The sequence below is a fragment of the Gouania willdenowi genome, chromosome 15, assembly GCF_900634775.1.
Source record: "Gouania willdenowi chromosome 15, fGouWil2.1, whole genome shotgun sequence".
In the NCBI taxonomy this organism is placed as follows: Eukaryota; Metazoa; Chordata; class Actinopteri; order Blenniiformes; family Gobiesocidae; genus Gouania; species Gouania willdenowi.
In genome coordinates, this window is record NC_041058.1 from 34,869,469 (window position 1) to 34,894,927 (window position 25,459).

A 25,459-nucleotide genomic window follows, 5' to 3' on the forward strand; every position below is an offset into this window, starting at 1 on the left:
TCTGAGCATAGCTGTGAACCAGGGTTTGTCATTGTTATAACTCACCCTGGTCTTTGATGGAATGCAGCTGTCCTCACAGAAGCTGATGTAGGACGTCACAGCGTCTGTAAACTCATCCAGGGAACTGTTCGCAGACCTGAAAACATCCCAGTCAGTACAGTCCAAACACTCCTGGAGTTTCTCCACTGCTTCACTGGTCCACTGTTTAGATTCCTTCACCACAGGTTTACAGAGCTTCAGCCTCTGTCTGTATGAAAGAATCAGGTGGACCATCACATGGTCCGATAGGCCCAGTGCAGCACGGGAAACGGCGTGATAAGCACTGCTTAGTGTGGTGTAACAGTGATCCAGTGTCTTCTCCTCTCTGGTTGGACATTTAATTAATTGTCTATATTTGGGGAGCTGGTATGAGAGGTCCCCTTTATTAAAGTCACCAAGCACAATGATAAAAGAGTCCGGGTAGGTCCGCTCCACGCACAGGATCTGGTCGGCGAGTGTGCGCTGTGCCTCGCACACATCAGCTGACGGTGGGATGTACACACCAACCAGGATGAATGAAGCGAACTCACGGGGGGAATAGAAGGGTTTGCTGTTGATAATCAAGGATTCCAGGTGAGGAGAGCAGTGCTGGAGGATCACTGTCACGTCGTTACACCAGTTACTGTTCACATAAAAGCAGATTCCTCCACCTTTCTTCTTCCCGGTGAGCTCCGCGTCTCGGTCCGCTCTGTGAAGTTGGAAGCCGGCCAACTGCAGCGCAGAGTCCGGTACCGCTTCACACAGCCACGTTTCCGTGAAGCACAGAACAGAAGATGAGGAGAAGTCTCTGTTTCTACCCAACAGCAGCTGGAGTTCGTCCACTTTATTACACAGTGAGCGCACGTTAGAGAGGAATATCCCCGATAACGCTGTGCGTCGGCCCCGCTGGCGGAGGCGCACAAGCGCACCAGCTCTTTTTCCTCTCCTCCGGCGCTTCACTGCGTGAGCAAAGGTGAGCGCACCTTTGAGTAAAATGTCCAGTAAATCCACAGAGGAAGCGATGAAAGTGGGAAATAAATCTTTGGGGATTATTGCCCTGACATTCAAGAGCTCTTCTCTTGAATAAGAGCAGCCAATTGTGGATTTTACGACAAAAACAAGACAAAAAAGTGCGCACCAACACACCACAGCAGCCATCCGCGGTGCCATCTTGCCTTCAAGGACACAGACAGGCGAGTTCTACACACCTAACAAAAAAACACCAATGCATGCGATATGTGTTCAGCACATTGAAAAAATATCATCATGATAATTTTATGCCTAATAAGTTGGATCCATCAAATTAGGAAAAGTCATGAAATTTGAAGCAAAAAAAACTAAAGTCAACTATTTCATAGACAATAGGATGGTTAAATAATGGTTAAATGAATGTGCAGATCATTCAGTGCGGTTGTATTGGTCACTGTGAATATAATAAATGACTGTGTGAAAGGTTCAAACCTGATAATAAACATGGAGTTAGTTTGCTGAAGGATGCTTTTCTCAGAGTAGACGTGCTCCTGCTGTCGGTTTTCCACGATGTGACTTTTCTTAATGCACTTCAGAGCAAACGTAGTGTCCTCACCTCTTAACCTGACCTGCTTAATGAGCAGAGGAACACAAGAACCAGCCATGCATTAATCACAGGTGAAAGAAACAGATTACTCACATTACTGGAAATTAGTTTTTTTAATGAGTACTTGTACTTTTATGAGTTGATTTCTAAACCACTAATTGGTGAGGATGACAATGATAATAATAAAATACATACATTTTATATAGTGCTTTTTTGGGAACTCAAAATTGCTTTCCAGAATTAAGGGATTATTATTTCGCTCCACACATAGTGGTGGTAAGCTACTATTGTGTTAACTCCTCCTACACCGTTTTTCTGATTTGGACAAATAAGCTATCAAAAAATTCTGAAAGTTCCCAAGATTTATGCTATCGCTCTCATAATTTCTAACTTTAAAACTTTTTGACTTATTACATTTTTTCTTTCTCATTTATTTCTATTGGAAATTTCAACCCCTTCATCTCCAGACATTCTTCAACCAATTTTGACCTTTAACATGTTCAACTACGACCTTTGACCTTTTCAACCTTTTTCAGCTTTATTGCTAATTTTCAGCTAATGCTAGGTTAATGCTAATGTTAGGTTAGTGCTAATGCTATGTTAATGCTAATGCTAGGCTAGTGCTAATGCTAACACTAGGCTAATGCTAAAGCTAAGCTAATGCTAATGCTAGGCTAATGCTAAATTAATGTTATTGCTAGGCTATTGCTAAGTTTAGGCTAATGCTAAAGTTATGCTGATGCTAATGCTAGGTTAGTGTTAATGCTAAATTAATGTTAATGCTAGGTTAATTCTAAAGCTAGGTAAATGATATTGCTAGGCTATGCTAATGCTGTTTTTATGCTAATCTTAATGCTAACCAATGCTAATACCGATGTTAATTTTAATGCCAGCTAATGTTAGGTTAACGTTAATGCTAAATTAGTGCTAATGCTACGTTAACGCTAAATTAGTGATAATGCTATGTCAATGCTAACATTACGTCAATGCTAATGCTACGTTAATGCTAACATTAGGTCAATGCTAATGCTAGCTTAATGCTATTGCTAGGCAAATGCTATGGTTAGGTTATGTTAATGTTAGGTTAATGTTAATGCTAAACTAATGCTAATGTTAGATTAGTGCTAATGCTAGGTTAGTGCCAATGCTAGGTTAATGGTATTGCTAGGCTATGCAAATGCTATGTTTATACTAATACTAATGTTAATGCTAAGCAATGCTAATGTTAATGTTAGTTATTGTAAAGAGATACAAAATACAGTAAGCCTGTGAGCCAGATAGCAAAATAATAGGTGACATGTAGGTGGCAGCAGAGCACCTTTGGATGACAGATCACCCGTGATCTTCAGAGGAAAGGAGTTTACGAGACAGAAAATTATGCTACGAGAGTTGATACTGAAGTTCCCACCAGCTCACAGCAGCTCACACTCGACCACAGCATGTGTGGAACTAAGTGGACTATTGAGAGTGTGGCAATGGTGAGAGAAAAAGATTAAAAAACGGGTCAAGCGATAACACTCGGCATGATCGAGATGAGGAGGAAGTTGCGTGTGTGGAGAATGACAAAATACAGTAAGAAACCCATTCAACTCTGACCTAGATAGCAAAATAATAATAATGTTGCCATCAAAAGCCTGGTCTCAGTGTTGTTTTTGTAGTTTTATAGAAGGAAACTAATGTTGAGGTGTCACTAAAGCAAAAAAGTAGCTTTAAAGTCAATAATAGATTTTTCAGAAAAAGCCATTTTTCTCAGTTTTTCGTCACCAACTGGTGATTCGTGTGAAACTGGCCTTTATTCAACTGATGATTACAGAAGAATGAAACTATTTTTTTTTCTGTTTTCTGTTGAAAGTAGAGACTTTAATCTTTCAGAATCTGGTGTCAGATTTCAGATTGTCATTGTACAAATATTCTGTAGGTCTTTAAAAATCAGTCAAAATGCTCTAAAAGGGCTGGTACTGAGGGGGGTAGAAAGTCTGAAAATGGCTGGCACTGAATGAGTTAATGCTAATTCTAGCTAATGTTAATGCTAATACTAGCTAATACTAATGCAAATAGTTAATACTAATGCAGGTTTGCGGATCTCCCCAGCTGCGGTGCCCTTACTAAGAACACATCATCAGTAGGGTAAAGGGGCTGACAATGGCGGTGAGGCCAAGGGCTGGGTAAATGGTTTTGGTTAGGAAAGGGAGTGTTTTCATTCCTTCAGTAGCTGATGTAGTGAATTATGTTTTGTGTTTGTTGGTGAATTGTTAGTAAAAACATGTAAGCACAGTCCCTCTACCCTTCTGACATTTAGCCTGGTGTCATGTACCCCCTTTGCTCACCAGCTCCACTCGACCAAAGCCTCCTGTGCCCAGTGTGGAAACCACCTCCAGTTCCTGGAAAGGTCTGTGTGTAGGGAGCAGCGCTAACTTCTCCCTCAGGTTCTGCAGCTCCACAGCCTCTGCACTATCAGTGTGAGGAGAGACGGCCCTGGACACACACACACACACACACACACACACACACACACACACACACACACACACGACTCCACTATAAGTCTTTTCACACTCTGGATCTGTGCATGCAGGTCATAGGTCAGAGGGATATAAAAGTAGACAAGCTCGTTCACTGTTGATATTTCCAACCTAACAGTGTTTTTAAAGTTATTACAGAGATCTTTAGTGTTTTAATAGTGTTTATATTATTAATATTACACATATTCAGACTCGAGGAGGTGTCCACGGCTTTTCCGTGGGCAACCGTGCCTCAGGTGGTAGAGAGTCGTCTTCTGATCGAGAGGTTGGGGGTTCAATCCCAGTACCTGACTATGTGTTGAAGTGTCCTTGGGCAAGACACTGAACCCTAAGTTGCTCCCAGTGGTCGACTAGCGCCTTGCATGGCAGTCCTGTCCCACTGGTGTGTGAATGTGAGAGTGATTGGGTGAATGAGCTGATATGTAAAGCACTTTGAGACTGTTTCAGTGTGGTGATAAAGCTTTATATAAATCAAGTCCATTTTACCATTTCCGCTGATGTCACTTTCGGACGATCTGAGCACTTATAAAAAACCAATGGAGCAGCTCAGTAGCAGTATGGAAGCAAGGCAGTCCTTTCACTTCCACACAGGTGACCTCTATTGAAATAGAAACTTTCTTTTGATAAATTGCTAAAATCTTCTTTAGGGTACATCACTAAAATGCACTCAAAAAAACCAATGCCACCAATTCTAGAGACCACAAGAATCATTTTCTTACTTCTTATGTATCATACTCAAAGCTACAGTTTGTAGAATCCACTCTCTGCTCTGTTTTGAAACCGAAACTTAAAGTTAACTTCTCTTACCGGTGTCTTTTGTGAACGCTCTTAGCAACTTTTTTCTCAATAGAAACTAGTGACAAATGTATGGACTTCATCTTGTGTAATTGGAGATTTTTCAGGTGTTTTAGAGACTCATTCCTGCACACAGAGGGGGCTGCACAGATTTCAGCCGCTGTTTTCAAACTGTTGTGTCTAACGCTGTGATGGAGGCTTCTGCTGGAATGTCAGCCATTGCATTTGGTACCTCAACACGTCTAACTTCAGTCGAGCAGCCAATAGAAACGCCCAAAACAGCTCAAGTACACATATTTGTAGAAAGATCTCTGATTGGCTGACATCCAGCATTATGTTCCTAGGTTTATAAACTTAATTTACAGCCAGGAGAAGGAGATTAGATTCACTGTCTATTCAGAATATTTACATTACAATATAATCAAAGATCATTATGGATTTTTGACCAAATGATGCCAAAAAAACTTACATTCTGCAGCTTTAAAAAAAAAATACAGTTGTGTTTTGTTCTACCATGGGGAGGGAGGGGTATTTCCTCATGTGAGGCCCTTTTGAGATATGGTCATTAACCTACTACTCACACGGCATTTCGCCTTTCATCGTTCCTGGAAAGCTCTTCAACATATTGCTTCAGGTAATCCTGAAGCTCTACAAAGGTTCCCACGGTCTCATTAAAGTTGCTGAGAAAAAAAGACAGAGAACATTAATTTACTAAGGCTGTGTTGTCACACTAACGTACGTATACAGTATAGTATATATTATAGTATGATTATGATGATGAGCGTTCCCACTGAAGTACACTTCCAAGTTTCCCAAGATGCATCTGGAACCTACAGCGTTAAAAACCTTGTTCACACTGAGGCAAAATATCTCTGTTGATTCTCCACCTTTACTTTGAAAGTTCTGAAAACATTTGAAGTGAGAAAGTGACCAGGTAGAATATCAACATGTGCTCATTAGATCCATAAAACTCACGTAGACACATTTCATTCACACATTTTCACACAGAGACCTTCCATTGGTCTACTGACTTTTTTTTTTGTCCTTTTGCATGCCGGAAAGGGCGACAGAAAAAAGCAGTTTGCTTATCCAGATCCGTCCCCTGATTTGATCACAGATAATTTTATGTAGCGGGTTTTTGAAGACTCACTGCTAGTATTAAGATTGGGCTAATACTAATATTTAAGGCTGAAAAATGCATAGGCTAGTTGATCACAGAAGACAACACGGAAACAAGAGTTTAGCTTTGGTGCAGGTACCATATATTAAATAATGGTTTACATAAAGTATTTACAGAACAGAAATGAGAAAAAAATAGAAAACCCCACAATATTTACAAACTGCAGCTCAACCGGTAACCTGTAGTCACGTGTACTGTATGATTCTTATCGAGTAGGATGACCACGGAACACACAGCAAATGTCACACACACACCAAGAACCTAAAAGAATAATCCATATGATTTGGTTCCTTCAACGTCCAACGCAACAACCCACGAGGGTTTTGTAAGAGTTCATAGTGGCAAGTCCATAGGTTGTTGTTGGGGAAAGGGGAATGTGTATGTGAGAATGAAGCGTCGGTCGATTGAGAAGTGTGTGGGGACAGGCTGCGGACAACCTTCCTACCAGACCAGCAGGATGGCTGTTCAGTGTATGCTGCTTCGAAGGTAGGCTTCCAGCCTTAGTTCAGCTCACCATCAATCGTCTCCAAGACAGAGAGAACCTGGCCAGTTCCTCAACGCGACGCAACACGATGGCGGCGACGGATTCCCTGCAGCACAGTAGGTTGTTCTGTCCGCAGCTGTCGATCGGCTTCCCCACACCTCTAAATGCGGAAGACGCCACAGCCAGGTTAAACGCTAATGCTTCCCTGCAGTTGGCTAAGCATGGTCACGTGACTCGCCTACGTGAGGTCGAAGGGCACGCACCACGCACGGGTAATTTAAAGGGGCAGAACTAGTATATATTTAGTAGCAGATCTTAACCTGGGTTACATTTACATCAAAGCTCGTGTCTTTCCTGGTCAAACATTCTTATCTTCTTCATACCACAATTTTATCTTTTCATTCATGTTTTTTTTTTTTTCTTTTTTGTGTGACATGTTCTCGTCCGCAGTCATTGTTCCTGTTGTTACTCCTCCTCACTGTCCTTTTCATCCGTATCTCCTCTGGCTTTCTTTTACAGTCGTTGTTTACGTTCCTCCAACTCTGTGTTGTTCGATGAAGAGTTGACTTGGGACCTGTATGCGTGTAGGAATATCCTCCGTGTCTTCTCCTTAAATCTTGTCAGATTTATGGATTGCTCTATACACAGTACTATGTTTCCCAACGTTCGATTTGACCCTGTCTGGTCTAAACACGTTATTATATCTGAAGTCGTAGGAATTTTGATTGTATGTGAAACGTTTTTGTATTTGATGTGGTAGTTTTTAAAATGAAGCCCTAAATGCGTGTATTTGTGTGTTGTAGTGTATTATTTCTTGCAGTTTTAGGTAATTTGCCTTCTCAAATAATTTGTTTGTGTGTGCGTTGTGTGGTGCTTTATGTGATATTCTTATAGCTTTTTTTAAATAATGGCTCAAGATACGTTTTGTAGATATTTCCCCATATTTCGGAGCAGTAATTTAAATGTGATGCTATGAGTGAAGAATAGATTGTTTTAAGTGATTTGGTGTGTAGGATTTGTTGAAGCTTCCATAGGATGTAACTGCTTTTGGCAACTTTGTTTTTAACTATTTGTATATGTTTTTTCCAGGTCAGCTTGTCGTCCATCCACACTCCTAGTGCCCTATATTCTTTTACTTGTTCTATTATTTCCTTGTTTAGTTTCAGTCTTATATCTCCTGTTATTTTTCTCTTTCCGAAATTGATGAATTTTGTTTTACTGACGTTTAGGGCTAGTTTATTTACATCTAACCATGTCTGGATTTTTGATAACTCTTCATTTGTTGACTCTATTAAAGTTTTAATGTCTTTACCTGAGCATAGGATGGTTGTATCGTCTGCAAACAACGTTAGTTTGAGGCTATGTGAGACTTTGAAAATGTCGTTTATGTATAAAATGAACAGTTTTGGTCCTAAAATTGAACCCTGTGGAACACCACATTGTATGGTTTGGCATTTTGATGTGTGTTCTTCAAAGTCAACATATTGTCTCCTATTTGTCATATAGCTTTTAATCCATTTTAAGGCGTTGTGCTTTATTCCGTAATTTTGAAGTTTTTCTTCTAGAATATCATGATTAATTGTGTCAAAGGCTTTTTTTTAGGTCCAGAAAAATTCCAAATACAAATAGTTTTTTTTCTAATGCTTCTCTTATATTCTCCGTGGTGTCAATTATAGCCATTGCTGTTGAACGTCCTTTTCTAAACCAATATTGTCCTTCATGTAGTATATTATTGTCTTCTATAAATTTGTCGAGTCTTTTCATGAAGAGTTTTTCCAGAAGTTTCGATAATTGTGGTAATATTGATATAGGTCGATAATTAGTGAAATTACATTTTTCTCCACCCTTGTAAATCGGTCTGACTTTTGCAATTTTCATTTTTTCTGGGAAAACACCATTCTTAAATGAGAGATTACTTATATGTGTTAGTGGGTTATTTCAACTGTTGTGGTTTTTATTAGACTCATAGTTAGATTATTAATGTCTCTGGATTTTTTTGAGGTACAGGTTGTGATTATTCTATCCACCTCTGCTTCTGTTACTTCTTCTACAATGTCTTTCTTCTCATTGTCAAAATGGTTCCATTTAAGTGTTGGGTGTTTATTAATCCCTTTCTCTGTGTTTTTTCCAGTATTTATGAAAAAACTGTTGAGTTCTTAAGCTATTATGTTTTTATTGTATTCTTTTACATTGTTTATTATAAAGTGGTCTGCATTTTTTTCTTTGCTTTTGCGCATGGTTATGGTGTTTATTATTTCCCACAATTTTTTGTTTTTGTTTTTATTCTCTTTTAATTGTTTTTCATAGTATTCTCTTTTTTTTTTCTCTTAGTAAATTATTGACTTTGTTTCTGTATTTTTTATAACGTACTTCTGCTTTCAATGTTTTTTCTGTTATATATTTTTTATATAATATGTTTTTCTCTTTGCATTCGTTGGCTATTTTCTTATTAATCCATGGTACTTTGTTTGTTTTACTTTTGATTGTTATTTGTTTCAAAGGGCAGCATTTATTGTATATTGTTGTTATTGTGTCTGTAAATGTGTCATATGCTACGTTCACGTCTTCTTCATTGAAAACACTCTCCCACGTCTCTCTTTTTATCTGTTGTTTAAAGTTTTCTAGTTGTTTTTCTCCTTCCAGTCTTCTGTATGTCAATGTTTTATGATTTTCAAGGTTCATCTTCTTGTTAGTGTTACAGAAAGTATCGTAGATATTGGTAAATGATCAGAGATGTCATTTATTAATATACCACTTGTTAGATCTGTGTTTTGTATGTTTGTGAAGATGTTGTCTATCAGTGTTGAGCTGTGTTTATTAATTCTGGTTGGTTTCGTTATGAGAGGTTTTAATCCATTTGTGTACATGTAATTAGTAAAGTCTTCAATGTGTGTATTTTTTAAAGGATTTAAAATGTTTATATTGAAGTAATCTCTTATATTTAGTTTCTTCTATCATTTTAGTTAGTTTCTCATGAAATATGTCTATTTTACAGTCAGGTGCACGATACAAACAACAGATTATTATCTTACGTCCCTCTGGACTTGTAATTTTGACAGTTATACATTCCATCACTTCTTCCACGGTTAAACTCATCGATTCTATAATGTCCATCTCAATATTTTCTTTTATGAATAGTGCCACCCCACCTCCTGGCTTGTGAAATCTGTTCTTATAGACAAATTTATATCCTTTTATCATAAACTCCATGCCTTTTTTTTCTTTCAGCCAAGTTTCTGACAGTGCTATTATGTCAAACCTATACAATGTGGAGATGTAATCCTTAATGTCTTCAAAATTTGCATACATACTCCGACAATTACAATGAATAAGTGACAGACCTTTTTTCTTCTTTGTTTCCACTTTGAATTCAGTCTCCGTATAGTAATAACAGTTTGTGTCTTGTTTCCAGTGTGAAAAGTTGTTTGGGTCCACTTCGTCCACTTGATTAATCTCCCGTTGTTGATGTGGTTGATAATGTTGTGGATGATTTTTAGTGATTGTTTCCATATCCATAATTTCTATCAGTGTTCTTGTCGTTTAGGTACCTCATTCGTATTTTTCCAGGTCTTCCATCCTTTCGATTAGAATGGGTTTTCCATTTTCTTCTCCTGGGGGTGTGATGTAAATCCTGCAGCCTCTGGTCCAAGTTTTCAAAATTTTTCCTCCTTTCTTCAGTTGTCGTGCTTTCCATGCGATACTTGCATTCTGCTTGATCAAGTTCTCGTTCATAAACACCATCGTTCCCTTAAGTTTTCTGCCTTGCTTCATGATTTCTCCTTTAAATTTCACGTTGGTAAATGTAATTTTCACATCTCTGGAATCTTTGCGTTTTGGCAGCAGCTGGCAGTAGTTGATGTTGTCAGGGTTCACGTCAATGCCTTTCGAGTCCAGGTAATCAATCACCTGTTCTTCAGTTGATTTTGTGTCTTCGATGGTTGGTTCCTCTGTTTGGCTTGTCGCACTGGCGTAGCTCCTTGGCCTAATCTTTAGGCCCGTGATGATGACATCCTTTTCTTTTTCTTTTCTTTCCAGATCTTCAACCCTCGCATTCAGCATTTTTATCTTTTCAACATTCTTTACATTTTCTTCTTTCAATACCTTGACGTCACTCTCCACGGTTTTCAATGATTTCTCCAGGGCATTCCTCATGGACTCTATCTTCGTAGATAGATCATGTCTCATGTCCTTAATCATTTCTTTAAGCTCTTCCAAAGCCGGATCAGGTTCTGGATCCGGTGGTGGCATTTGACTTGGTTTTTTTCTTGTAGTCATGTTCTGGGCCCAGTTTTCCCAGGCTCAGGCTTTCTTTGGCTCCCTTCAGATAATATTTATTAGTGTATTTTACAGCTTTGGGGGATTATTTATTCCAGGCACAGTAAGTGTGATTAATTGTAATAGAACTTGAGTAATTGAGAATGTAACTGACTTTCAGGGGAAAAGCCTTTACTCACTCTCTGTCGACCACCAGGCAGTGTGTGTCGTTCTCGTTACAGATGATGTTGGCAGAGCGAACGTCCTCACTGTGAACACATGCTGTCAATACATGTTTATCCTTATGTCTACAAACACACACTGATGCTTTTTATGCTCTACCATTGCTACCATTGGTCATTGGTTCCTGACCCACAGAAATGTGAGAGACACTGGGAGACAGTCGTCAGATGGCTTCAAGAAACTAAGAATATTTTATGAAGAATTTCAGCCAATTTTTCCTTTTTTTTTTTTTTTTTTTTTACCATTTTTCTGCAACTTTTCAACACTTCGCTCCTTTTGTATTTCTGCTACATTTCTCCCATTTCTGACACTTCTACATCACATTTTAATGTCTTTTCTACACATTTTTACTACTTTCAGACATGTTCAGCACTTATAAACCCTTTCTACCACTTTTACACCTAATGTCACATATGTTGACCCAGTATTGTCACTTTTAACCTTTTTTCTCCAGATTTCAGGATTTTTTTTAATTTTGCCAATTTAACCATATTCACTATTTGTCATGTCCATTATTTCTCAGTTTAAACTAATAGTTCCATCATTGTCACTTTGAACCCTTTTTAACTTTTTCTGTCTGTTTCTTTACACTCTAATTTACAACTTTTTTGCCTTTTTTTTTTACCCCTTTCTCTGCAACTACACGTAACTTTCCATTATTTTTTTTTTATCACTTTTCTTGCCATATTTTTGCTCCTCTTAATGTTTTTGTGCTACATTACTCCCATTCCTTGCACTTCTACATCACATTTTAATGTCTTTTCTGCACATTTTTCCACATTTCCACCACTTTTCCACCTAATGTTGAAATGTTGACCAATTATTGTCATTTTTAACCTCTTTTCACCATATTTCATGCTTATTTTTGCATATTTATCCATATTCATGGCCATTATTTGCCAGTTTAAACAAATTGTTCCACTATAGTCACTTTGAACCCCTTTAACCATTTTTTCTCTCTGTTTTTGTCCACTCTAATTTGCAACTTTTAACCAATTTCTGTGGTTTTTAAAATCCCATCTCACCACCTTTTTCCACCCTTTTTGGTAACTTTGAGCTCATTTTATTTGTGATTAAAACCAGGATTTCCATCTTTAAGATGACTATAATAATAATAATAAACGTTCCTGGATAACAGTGGATATTATTCAGATGAATAAATAAATGTGTTTATCACAGATTCATAGAACAATGGACCATCATTTTACTGACTTTATGGATGGACCCCAAAAATCTCTCCCCTTTATTCCCCCTTATAGATGGTCCTGTCTCCACATGACTGTTCTTCAATGTTCATGTCTGTGTTCAACCACCTTCAGCTACAGTGGGGGTCCCCGCTCTCTGGAACCTTTATTTTGGGGGTGAAAAAGTTGAGAACCAGTGTTCTACCTGATCAAAGCTTTCTCTCCAAAGTAGTCGCCCACTCTTAAGGTCTTAATCTGCTGTGGTTCAGTGAAGCCGTCTGTGCTCTGAGTGACCACGACCTGCACAACAAAGCGTAGATGTGAAGGTTCTCAGTGTTTCTGCTCAGTTCAACAATAAACATCACAATGATCTTCAGCTAAAATTATTAATCAGATATCATATCATCATTGGACTCTCTGATGCAGGGATGGACATCTTTTATCACAGCAGGGCCACAAACATGTGACTGTATCTGATCTGAGGGTCACATGATCAACATTCATGTCAGCATTAGAATAAAGACCAATCAGAGCATGTTTTTCCGTATATTTTACCTTTTTGGTTATTGTTGCTGTTTTTTTGTTTTTTTATTTTTGGGGCCTATGTTACAAAGCAAGTTTACTTTTATCACGCTAACTTTCAGGATTTAATCCGTGTGTGCTGGACTACGAAGCTCGCTAACGTCTTACGGAGCTAAATCACCATGGTAAGTTAGGCTGAACGACTAACCTGGTTAGGAGCAGGTTTTGTTCTGGCTAGGATCTTAGCAAATTCTTAAGCCCCGCCTCCTGACCAATCAGTTCTCTTAGAAAACAACCTGCCCAGAAGATCTTGATTGGAGCAGATCTGACAGCTGAGTTTAGGAAATAAGATTATTAATTATAAATGAATCCTTTCATTTACTGATGACTTCATTTTGGAAAAATATAGATTTATATTTGATGTACTGATCTATAGTCATCTGATGAAGCCTGTGTCATCGTATGCACGGAGGAGTGAAGTCATTAATTCATTCATCCCTACACTATAACCTGGTCAGGACCAAGTTATGAAGTGGATCAGATCAGAGGGACTATCAAAGCTCCGCCTCCTGGTGTGCTACACTAACACTGTTGTTCTTCACTGTCATCATGGATTTATATTTATTATATTTGTTTAAGATCATAAACTGTTCCTCCTGTAAAGACGCTCGCTCTGTCAGGTTCTCCATTGATTGGTCAGACGCTGCAAGCTCCACCCCTTTTATGTGCACGTACCCAGGCTGAAAACACTTGGCTTAAATTAGCTTGTTGTTTTCGACTGTCATAGGACAGCTTCTCTCTGACAGGGAATGTTTGGTTAGTCGAAGCTCACTTATGAAGATAATCCAGGATATAATTATTTAGCTTTGTAATGTAGGCCCTTGCTGTTTTTTTTGGGGGGTGGGTTTGTCTTTTTTTTGTGTATTTTTGCTGTTTTTTGGGTATTTTACCATCATTTTCTTTGGGGGCTGGACAATACTAATACAACTGGGCTGGTATTGTGTGACCCTCAGGCTGCCAGTTGTCCATAGGGGTATTTCATCACACCCAGCTCAGGATTTAAGCTGAAATCCGGAGTTGCTGAGAAACGTCTCGATGTCCCGACCTAAACAGCTCCACTTCCTCCCACTGCCTCTCCCAATCTACCAGAAGCCACGCCTCTACTTTTCTGCAGGAGCATCGTGGTACATTACAAGGTCATATTAATATATGTCTATGGGTCAGGTAAGATCATATTTACCTGTTTACTGTTGTGACACGGCCTTGTTTCCGTGAACAGTTCCACATTCACTTTGATTAACAGGAAGTGAAAGCTTATTGGCTGGGCACACTCAGCAGTTGTTTCTATTTGTATTGGGGTTTATATGATGAAGGAGGGACTTATATACATTAATGTATATGAATGACTACCACCAGTAGACCATAGTAAAAAAACTAGTTAGGGATTTTTTAGCATTTCAAAAAAATCATACATAAACATAGATTTCTCAGAAACTCCGGATATCAGCTTTAAGTTTATGTTTAAACTGAGAGTCCAGCTCTGTTAAGCCAGGTTCTAACTGGAACAGCGGTTTCATCAACGAGAAAACAACTTGGTTACCATAGTAACACAGTCCATGGGTTAAACCTGCTCCTGACCAAGTTTAAGCAGCAGGCTTGGTTTAATCTATAACTGTCAAGCTCCAGTATCTGTTATATTTTAATATAGATTTACAATAAATCTAAAATAGCCACTTATCAACCACTTACTAAATACAATAATGTGATTATAATCTGGTAGGTCGACCTTTATTGATATTAAAATGCTGTGAACATTCCTAGTAGGGCTGGTGATATGGACCAAAACTCATATCTCAATATATTTTATCAAAATGGTGATTTATGATATAAATCTAGATCATTTTATTAGATAAAGTCTGACCAGAAAAACAATTCTGGGTTAAATGTAAAATGCTACACAGGCTCATTTATTAACAAACAGCTGATCAATATGTGACTCATTAATCATCTAACTGAGCTTTACATGTTGTTCTGAGAAGTAAAAACAGCGACTCTTCAAACTTGTATTTTCATACATAATAAGCAATAATTTTGCCCAGCCCTAATTAAATTATAAAACAACCTAAATAAAAACATAAATGTGTATATGAAGCACATGTGTTTATTTAATATACTTACAGTTTATATACAAGTCAACACGTTGCATATTTACTGTTAATTTAACGTTGCTTGTCTTTAAGTTAGACATTAACATTTTATTTTATTATATATTTTATTATAATTTCTCATGCTCACTCATGTGGTTCTCTGATATTCACTAATGACTTATTAGACACATTTATTACAGACTTTACATTATTTAACACTTTATAAACAGTGTATATTTGTGGAGCTTGTGATTGGCTGATTTTTCATGGTGAAGCGTGTTTCTTCTGTTGTGGTAGACGTTAAAATATCAGTTATTAATCTAACAGAACGTGTAACTGTGTCACATCCTGATGATCTTTATGAAGATAAACTCTATGTTATATTTTATAATGTATTTACACCAGTTATTTGTTTATATCGCCAGAACGTCTTCATACATCGTCTCTGTTCTGAGATTGTTGCCGCTGTCAGCACTAATATCGCGGGAACTGCCACCCAGGCTACTTCAGATGGCAGTTCTCGCGAGGCTAGTGACAGCGTTCAGTTAAATAAGGCATCTTTTAATTGTTAATACATTAAAATACGGGATATTTACGAGAAAATACTAATACGGGAAGATGGCAGGAAAGAGGGGTAAAATATGGGAGTCTCCCGGCCAAAACGGGATACTTGACAGGTATGGTTAGATCTGCTGAGTCACTCTCATGAAACCACGGCATCATTATTAAAGAAGTCATTTAGTAATGCTTTAAAACACTCAATAAAGATCTTCAAAAGGAAAAATGAGTCAAAAAGATTTCTGTTGTGCTTTTGTTTGTTTTTTAAATACCGCTTTAATACGGTATTTAAAAGGAAATTAAACAGAATATCATTATAAATGTTTTAATATGTTGAAATCAAAATGACAATAGAATCATTGTTAAGTGTTTATTGTGTCCCATAATTTTAAAGAGATGATCACGGTCTCCATGTGTTTAAACCATCAGTAATAATATTGTATTGGTCATTTTATGGGTGTATCCAATTGTGAGTCTTAATTGAACGTGTCACAGACGATATATGTGATGCCACTTCCGGGACAAGCGTTTGTTACTTGACGTAGTGGAACTCAAACGGTTTCTGACAGCAACACAGCAACACTGCAACACCACAACACTGCAACACCACAACACTGCAACACCGTAACACCACAACACTGCAACACCGCAACACTGCAACACCGCAAGACTGCGCACCGCAACACAGCAACACCGCAACACAGCAACACCGTAACACTGCAACACCGCAACACTGCAACACCGTAACACCGCAACACTGCAACACCGCAACACTGCAACACCGCAAGACTGCGCACCGCAACACAGCGCACCGCAACACAGCAACACCGTAACACTGCAACACTGCAACACCGTAACACAGCAACACCGTAACACTGCAACACCGCAACACTGCAACACCGCAACACAGCAACACCGTAACACCACAACACTGCAACACCGCAAGATTGTGCACCGCAACACAGCAACACCGTAACACTGCAACACAGCAACACCACAACACAGCAACACCGTAACACCACAACACCGCAAGACTGCGCACCGCAACACTGCAACACCGCAACACTGCAACACCGCAACACCGTAACACAGCAACACAGCAACACCACAACACTGCAACACCGCAAGACTGCGCACCGCAACACAGCAACACCGTAACACCACAACACTGCAAGACTGTGCCCCGCAACACCGCAACACCGTAACACAGCAACACCACAACACCGCAAGACTGCGCACCGTAACACTGCAACACCGTAACACTGCAACACCGCAACACTGCAACACCGTAACACCGCAACACTGCAACACCGTAACACAGCAACACCGCATCACAGCAACACCACAACACTGCAACACCGCAAGACTGCGCACCGCAACACTGCAACACCGTAACACCACAACACTGCAACACCGCAAGACTGCGCACCGCAACACAGCAACACCGTAACACCACAACATTGCAACACTGCAACACCGCAACACAGCAACATCGTAACACCACAACACTGCAACACTGCAACACCGCAAGACTGCGCACCGCAACACTGCAACACAGCAATACCGTAACACCACAACACTGCAACACCGCAAGACTGCGCACCGCAACACAGCAACACCGTAACACCACAACATTGCAACACTGCAACACCGCAACACAGCAACATCGTAACACCACAACACTGCAACACCGCAAGACTGCGCACCGCAACACAGCAACACTGCAACACCGGAACACTGCAACACTGCAACACCGTAACACCACAACACTGTAACACCGCAGGACTGCGCACCGCAACACAGCAACATATCAACACTGGAACACTGCAACACCGCAACACCGTAACACCACAACACCGCAAGACTGCGCACCGCAACACTGCAACACCGCAACACCGTAACACAGCAACACCGCAACACAGCAACACCACACCGACCGTGGCTCGGCTCAGGTGGTCGTGGGTCGTCTTCTGATCGAGAGGTTGGGGGTTCGATCCCAGTACCTGACTATGTGTCGAAGTGTCCTTGGGCAAGACACTGAACCCTAAGTTGCTCCCAGTGGTCGACTAGCGCCTTGCATGGCAGTCCTGTCCCACTGGTGTGTGAATGTGAGAGTGATTGGGTGAATGACGTGTTATGTAAAGCGCTTTGAGACTGCTTCAGTGTGGTGATAAAGCGCTAAATAAATTCAAATCAAGTCCAAGTCCACAACACTGCAACACCGCAAGACTGCGCACCGCAACACAGCAACACCGCAACACTGGAACACAGCAACACTGTAACACCACAACACTGCAACACCGCAAGACTGCGCCCCGCAACACAGCAACACCGTAACACTGCAACACTGCAACACCGCAACACCGCAACACAGCAACACCACAACACAGCAACACCGTAACACCACAACACCGCAAGACTGCGCACCGCAACACTGCAACACCGCAACACTGCAACACCGTAACACAGCAACACCGCATCACAGCAACACCACAACACTGCAACACCGCAAGACTGCGCACCGCAACACAGCAACACTGCAACACCGCAACACTGTAACACCACAACACTGCAACACCGCAAGACTGCGCACCGCAACACAGCAACACCGTAACACCACAACACTGCAACACTGCAACACTGCAACACCGCAAGGCAATACTGCAACACTGTTTGATTGTATACTGTGTGAAGTGCAGATGTTTATAGGTGAACTGATTACACTAATGGAAACATCGGTTTGGAATCAACTAAGAATAAAATAAGTATACATCAAGAAGTCGTACGTCATTTATCTCAAATGACAGTGAAAGGTGTGCACAGTGGGCGTGTCAGCCACTCAGCCCTTTAATAACCCATCAAGGGACTTGGCTACTACAAATATGTTTATATAAATTTATGTGCATATCCATCGCCTCCGTTTACCACACGGTATAAATGTCCATTTATTGATCAGAGATTAATAATGAAAAAGCTGTGAATATATAGAGAGGGAGGGGCTGTTCAGGAACAGTCACAGAGCAGAGCACGAAGACTCCCTAATGATAAAAATTCACTATCGCTTTAAGGGATGTGTAGCAGTGCACGCTGCTCACCTGCACAGGGAGCGTCTGCAGCGTTGGACGTGACTTTCAGCGTCACACAGCACAGCTGAGCTGCTTCCTCTATTCATTTGAATTTAATGTTAAGTGCTGAGCTCTACAAACTATTTATTTATTTTTTTATTATTTATTTATTTATTTATTTATTTATTTATTTATTTATTTATTTATTTATTTATTTATTAATTCAGTTTATTTCCGACATTTTTTTTTTTTTTTTTTTTTTTGTACATGCCGAAAAAGGAGACGAGAGAAGCAGGTTGCTTATCCGAGTCCCGTCCCCTATTTTGAACACAGAAAATTTACATCAGAGCTCATCTCTCTGGTCAAACATTCTTTGGTTCTGAACACAATTTCATTTTTTTTCTTTTTTTTTTTTTTTTTGTCCTTTTTTTGTGTAAGATTTATTCTCATCTGTAGTCAGTGTTGTCTTCTTTTTTTTTTTTTTTATTCTTCCTCTCCATCGTTGTTCGTGTCGTCCTTCTTCCCCGTAGATTTCATTCCCAGACGTTGTTTGTGTTCCTCCAGTTCAAAAGAAAAGTTCATCTTCTTTCTCATTGATGTGTTGATCTTGTATTCTTGCAAAAATGTCTTCCGAGTTTTTTCTTTATATCTAGCCAAGTTTGCAGCTTGTTTTGTCTCTGCATCAAGGCTGTTCCAGCTGGTAATAGCTCTGTTGACAGTGCTGTATTTTCCAATGTTAGATTTAACCCTTTCTTGTATAAACACATTATTATGTCTTAGTTCATAAGCAGTGTGTTTGTATGTGAAACGTTTTTGTATTTGGTATGGGAGTGTTTTTAGTGATGCCCTATATGCGAGAATTTGTGTGTTGTAGTGTATTATTTCTTGCAGTTTTAGGTATTTGGCCTTTTCAAATAGTTCATTTGTGTGTGTGTTGTGTGGTGCCTTATATAAAATCCTAATTGCTTTTTTTGTAGTTTAAATATATTCATGTCTAGTTTCAGTCTAATATTTTCTGTTATTTTTTTTATTTCCAAAGCTGATTAATTTTGTTTTGCTGACATTTAGGGCTCGTTTATTTACATTATTTACAACATTATGTTGTCTTTACCTGAACATAGGATGGTTGAGTCGTCCGCAAACAGCGTTAGTTTGAGGCAATTTGAGACTTTGAAAATGTCGTTTATATATAGAATGAACAGTTTTGGCCCTAAAATCGAACCCTGTGGTACACCACATTGTATGGTTTGGCATATTGATATGTTTTGTTCAAAGTCCACATATTGTCTCCTATTTCTTATATAACTTTTAACCCAGTTTAGGGAGTTGTGCCTAATGCCGTAGTTTTGAAGTTTTTCCTCCAGAATATCATGGTTTATTGTGTCAAATGCTTTTTTAAGGTCCAAAAAAATGCCGAATACAAATAAATTATTTTCTAATGCATCTCTTATATTTTCCGTGGTGTCAGTTATAGCCATTGCTGTTGAACGTCCCTTTCTGAACCCATATTGGCCTTCATGTAATATATTATTCTCTCCTATGAATTTGTCCAGCCTTTTCATGAACAGTTTTTCTAGAATTTTCGATAATTGCGGTAATATTGAAATAGGTCGATAGTTGGTGAAATCTCGTTTGTCTCCACTCTTGTGGATCGGTCTGATTTTTGCAATTTTCATTTGGTCTGGGAAAATACCATTTTTGAATGAGAGATTGCTGATATATGCTGATATAGCGGTGGTGTTATTTCAGCTGTTATAGTTTTTAGTAGACTCATAGTTAGATTATTAACATCTCTGGATTTTTTTGAATTACAGTTTGTAATGATTGCTTTCACCTCTGCTTTCGTTACTTCTTCAAGTGTTAAATACTTCATCATTCTCTATATTCTCACTGTCAAAATGGTTCCATTTAAGTGTTGGATGTTGATAGATTCCTCTCCCAGTCTCCATTCCAATATTTATAAAGAAATTATTAAGTTATTCTGCGATTTTTTTCTTATTGTATTCCTTTAAGTTGTTTATTATAAAGTGATCTGTGGCTTCTTCTTTGCTTTTACGCATAGTTATGGAATTTATAGTTTCCCAAAATTTTTGTTTTTTGTTTTTATTCTCTTTTAATTGTTTTTCATAATATTCTCTTTTCTTTTCTCTTAGGAGAGTGTTGACTTTGTTTCTGTATTTTTTGTATCGTAGTTCTGTTTTCAATGTTTTATCTTTAAGATATTTTTTATATAGTGTATTTTTTTTTTTTTGCATGCGTTTGCTAATTTTTTATCAATCCAGGGTATTGTGTTTGTCTTACGGTTGATTGTTATTTGTTTCAAAGGGCAGCATTTATCATATATTGTAGTTATTATGTCTGTGAATGTGTCATATGCTCTGTTCACCTCCTGTCTTGTGTAAACCTTCTTCCACGTTTCTGTTCTTATCTGTTGTTTAAAGCTTTCTAGCTGTTTTTCTCCTTTCAGTCTTTTGCATGTTTTTGGTTCTAGTGTTTCTAGGTGGATGTTGTCGTTAGTATTAACTATTGTAAATATTGGTAGATGGTCAGAGATGTCATTTATTAATATTCCATTGGTTAGATCTGAATTTTGTATGTTTGTCAAGATGTTATCTTTCAGTGTTGAACTGTGTTTATTGATTCTAGTTGGTTTCGTTATAAGAGGTTTTAGTCCATTTGTGTACATGTAGTTAATAAAGTCTTCGATGTGTGTGTTTTTTAAGGGATTTAGAATGTTTATGTTGAAGTCTCCACATATCAACATGCTCTTGTGTTTAGCCTTTTCTATTATTTTGGTTAGGTTCTCATTAAATATGTCTATCTTGCAATTAGGAGCTCGATACAAACAACAGATTAATATGTTCTCTCCCTTTTGTCTTGTTATTTTTACTGTTACACATTCCATTACTCCTTCCACAGTTGTACTCATCGACTCTAGTATCTCCATTTCCTTGTTATCTCTTATGTATAATGCCACCCCACCACCTTGCTTATATAATCTGTTTTTACAGACAAATTTATATCCTTTGATTGTAAAATTCATACCTTTCTCTTCATTTAACCAAGTTTCTGACAGTGCTATTATTTCAAACTTGTAACAAGGTTGTAATGTAATCCTTAATGTTTTCAAAATTTGCATACATACTACGACAATTGAAATGAATAAGTGACAGACCTTTTTTACTCTTGGTTTCCACATTGAATTCATTGTCCGTAAAGTAAGCACAGTCTGAGTCTTGTTTCCAGTGTTTATATAGATCTGGATCCATGTCCGTGTTTACCATCAGTAATGTTGTTGTTTAGGTGGATCCTTCGTATTTTCCCAAGTCTTTCATCGTTTTGATGAGGATTGGTTTTCCGTTCTCTTCTCCCAGTGGTGTGATATAAATCCTGCAGTTTCTTGTCCACGTCCTCACAATTTTTCCTCCTTTTTTTATTTGGCGTGCCAAAATGCTTGCATTTTGTTTCATCAGGTTTTCATTGATGTACACCTTCGTTCCCTTCAGTTTATTTCCTTGCTTCAGTAGTTGTCCTTTAAATTTCATATTCGTGAAAGTGACTTTTACAGCTCTGTTATCATTACGCTTTGGCAGGAGATCAAACACTCACTAGTCTCAAAAATTACATAATATTCAATTGTGAGTTTCAGCATTGTCTTTTATTAAATGCTGACAGGTAGGGATGTAACGATTAATCATGAGGCAGTTAAAAATTGATTCATAGGTATCACGGTTGATATCAATTTTCTGAAAATTGAATCGCAGTACTTATTTTAACCAGCTATCCACAAGTGTAGGCGGCGGGCGGAGTCTGCTAATACTTTCTTTCTGGCAGCCTTCTACTCTTAAACATGTTCATAAATGATTCCTTACCCCTTTAGCACTGAAAGAATATCTGTAATATTACTTGAATATCTGTAAAAGTCACGTTTTTCTATTAGCTCTGTCTGCTAGCATAGCTTCTCTTCTTCACTGCAAGATATCTGCATGCCAACCGACCACTGTGTTACCAGCGCCCTCTGCTGGTCCAAACAAATATGATGTAAAGCAGTGCAATCACGTTTTTTTTTTTTAAAGTCCAATTAAGGCACAAAATAAATTTTCAGTTGCACTTTTAAAAGAAAAAGAACTATTATGCAGTTTTGCATTGTTTATAATAAAACCAGAATTTCAATTAATAGGCTTCATTTTCATTTGTATTATTCCTTTATTTATTTCATTCAAGATTTATTTTTAGTTAAATTGCATTGTTTTGAATAGGTTATCAAGGAATTCTTTTGACAATGAAAAATAAAAGGAAAATAATACAGTATTTTCTAGTTTTTTTTCCCAAAAAAAAAAATTTGTCTACAGTCCCATTTTGTAAAATAAATCGTGAGAGAATCGTATCGTGAACCCAGTATCGTGAATCGAATCGTATCGGGAGTTGAGTGAATCGTTACCTCCCTACTGACAGGTGTTAAAAAATTTATCAAACGCACATGATTCTGTTGTTTCTTTTTTACGTGTCTGTCCTTTAATCTCACTGCTCAGTAACAGATGATGTCACTTCCTGTTGGTCTCAGCAGTGGTTTCTATTGGCTGCTTATTCATCGTAAAAGTTGCAGCACTTGCTCCGTCTCTCTCTAATCATTAAATCTGTGATCGATCCCGTGGGTCTTATGAAGACGTGCACTTAATCTAAACACTGTCAGCTGATTGGCTCAGGATGACGGAATGGTAAAAGCCAGCATGGTCACAGAGGCTTAGCTGAACCAGGTTTAAACCATAGACCTGGCTCTACTGAGAACGCTTTGATCAAATACCGCCATGTCGGCTCTAAAACATTCATAATCAGTAACAGAGGTTATTAAAGCAACACTTTTCAGGAGTGTCATCTCCATACCTGTCAAGTATCCTGTTTTGGCCGGGAAACATACGTATTTTACCCCTCTTTTCCGCCATCTTCGCATATTAATATTTTCCCGTAAATATTCCGTATTTTAATGTAATAATAATTAAAAGATGTCTTACTAAACTGAACGCCATCACTAGCCTCGTGAGAACTTCCACCTGAAATGGCCTGAGTGACAGTTCTGGTGAGATTAGATTAGATTAGTGCTGACAGCGGCAACAAACCCAGAAACAACAGAACAGAGATGATGAATGAAGACGTTCTGGTGAAAAAAACAAAGAACTGGTGTAAATACGTTATAAAATATAACATAGAGTTTATCTTCATAAAGACCATCAGGATGTGACACAGTTACACGTTCTGTTAGATTAATAACTGATATTTTAACGTCTACCACAGCAGAAGAAACACGTAAGTCACCATGAAAAATCAGCCAATCACAAGCTCCACAAATATACACTGTTTATAAAGTGTTAAATAATGTAAAGTCTGTAATAAATGTGTCTAATAAGTCATTAGTGAATATCAGAGAACCACATGAGTGAGCATGAGAACTTATAATAAAATATATAATAAAATAAAATGTTATTGTCAAACTTAAAGACAAACAATGTTAAATTAACAGTAAATATTCAACGTGTTGACTTGTATATAAACTGTAAGTATATTAAATAAACACATGTGCTTCATATACACATTTATGTTTTTATTTAGGCTGTTTTATAATTTACTTAGGGCTGGGCGATATATCGAGATTCAAGATGAATCAAGTTTTCTATTTTGGTGATATAGAAAACTATAATATTTCATATTATCATATGAAACAAAATACTAGTTTTAGGAGTCACTGCTTTTACTTCTCAGAACAACATGTAAAGCTCAGTTAGATGATTAATGAGTGTCACATATTGATCAGCTGTTTGTTAATAAATGTCTCTGTGTAACATTTTACATCAACAAATTTAGCCCAGAATTATTTTTCTGGTCAGACTTTATTTAATAAAATTATCTAGATTTATATCATAAATCACCATTTTGATAAAATATATTGAGATATGAGTTTTGGTCCATATCACCAGCCCTAGTAGGAATGTTCACAGCATTTTAATATTAATAAAGGTCGACCTACCAGATTATAATCACATCATTGTATTTAATAAGTGGTTGATAAGTGGCTATTTTAGATTTATTGTACATCTATATTAAAATATAACAGATACTGGAGCTTGGTTGGGCGGGTGGGACGGCTTGTAGTGGGCGAAATTTCCCTTATTTTCAAATCCAAAACTTGACAGGTATGAACATCAGGTCTTGTTTTATCTTTATCTTTTATCTGTTTAACATGGAAAGTTTGAGGAGCAAATACAGTCAAACGTCTCCAGATGAAAGAAGACGTTAGTGTGTTCTTACCTCTCCTTTAGCGATGATAAAAAAAGTGTTTCCCTCCTCTCCCTCACGGATAATGTACTCTCCCTTTTCAAAGTAATCCTGAAACACAAATTCACCTTTTAGCTTCATAATAATAATAATAATAATAATAATAATAATAATACTCACTTCTTCAAGACAATCAACAATCCTGGCAATTTTCTCTTCTGGGAGTTGGTGGAGCAGAGAAACACTATGAGAAACAAATAAGCATCAATGAGGCAAAGGCTTTCACTTTTTTAGTTAATAAATATACATAATGAACTATTATTGTTTTATTTTAAGATGCCAATCAGTTAGATACAATTTAGATACAATTCAATGACTTTTGAATTTAAAAATATATAGTTCTATCATTGAATAAAAGAGAGACAAGAAGGGCAATAGAATTTTATACTGACAATGTTAACAATTAGAAATTATAAATAGAATACATGAAAAAAAAAGTTAACAAACCACCTCAAGTAGAATTCAAATAAACTGTTAGCTGCAGACATGACACTTTCATTACCAGTGAAAAATAAAGACACTTTTGGATTGAATTCATTGGTGTTATTTTATTATAAAAATAATTGCACATTTTGACAAAC

General features: G+C 37.9%; 1 protein-coding gene across 1 annotated transcript in view; it reads right to left on the reverse strand.

Annotated features, from left to right (window-relative positions):
• Positions 1 to 25,459, reverse strand: part of prkg2l (protein kinase cGMP-dependent 2, like) — a 92,696-nt gene that overhangs the window by 36,961 nt on the left and 30,276 nt on the right. Inside the window, exons 7-13 of the mRNA XM_028469437.1 lie at positions 24,999 to 25,062; positions 24,852 to 24,929; positions 12,462 to 12,556; positions 11,030 to 11,098; positions 5,493 to 5,591; positions 3,922 to 4,069; positions 1,480 to 1,616 (exon numbers count right to left, since the gene is read on the reverse strand). Of these exons, the coding sequence (XP_028325238.1) occupies positions 1,480 to 1,616; positions 3,922 to 4,069; positions 5,493 to 5,591; positions 11,030 to 11,098; positions 12,462 to 12,556; positions 24,852 to 24,929; positions 24,999 to 25,062 (690 nt within the window). The remainder of the gene's footprint in view (positions 1 to 1,479; positions 1,617 to 3,921; positions 4,070 to 5,492; positions 5,592 to 11,029; positions 11,099 to 12,461; positions 12,557 to 24,851; positions 24,930 to 24,998; positions 25,063 to 25,459) is intronic.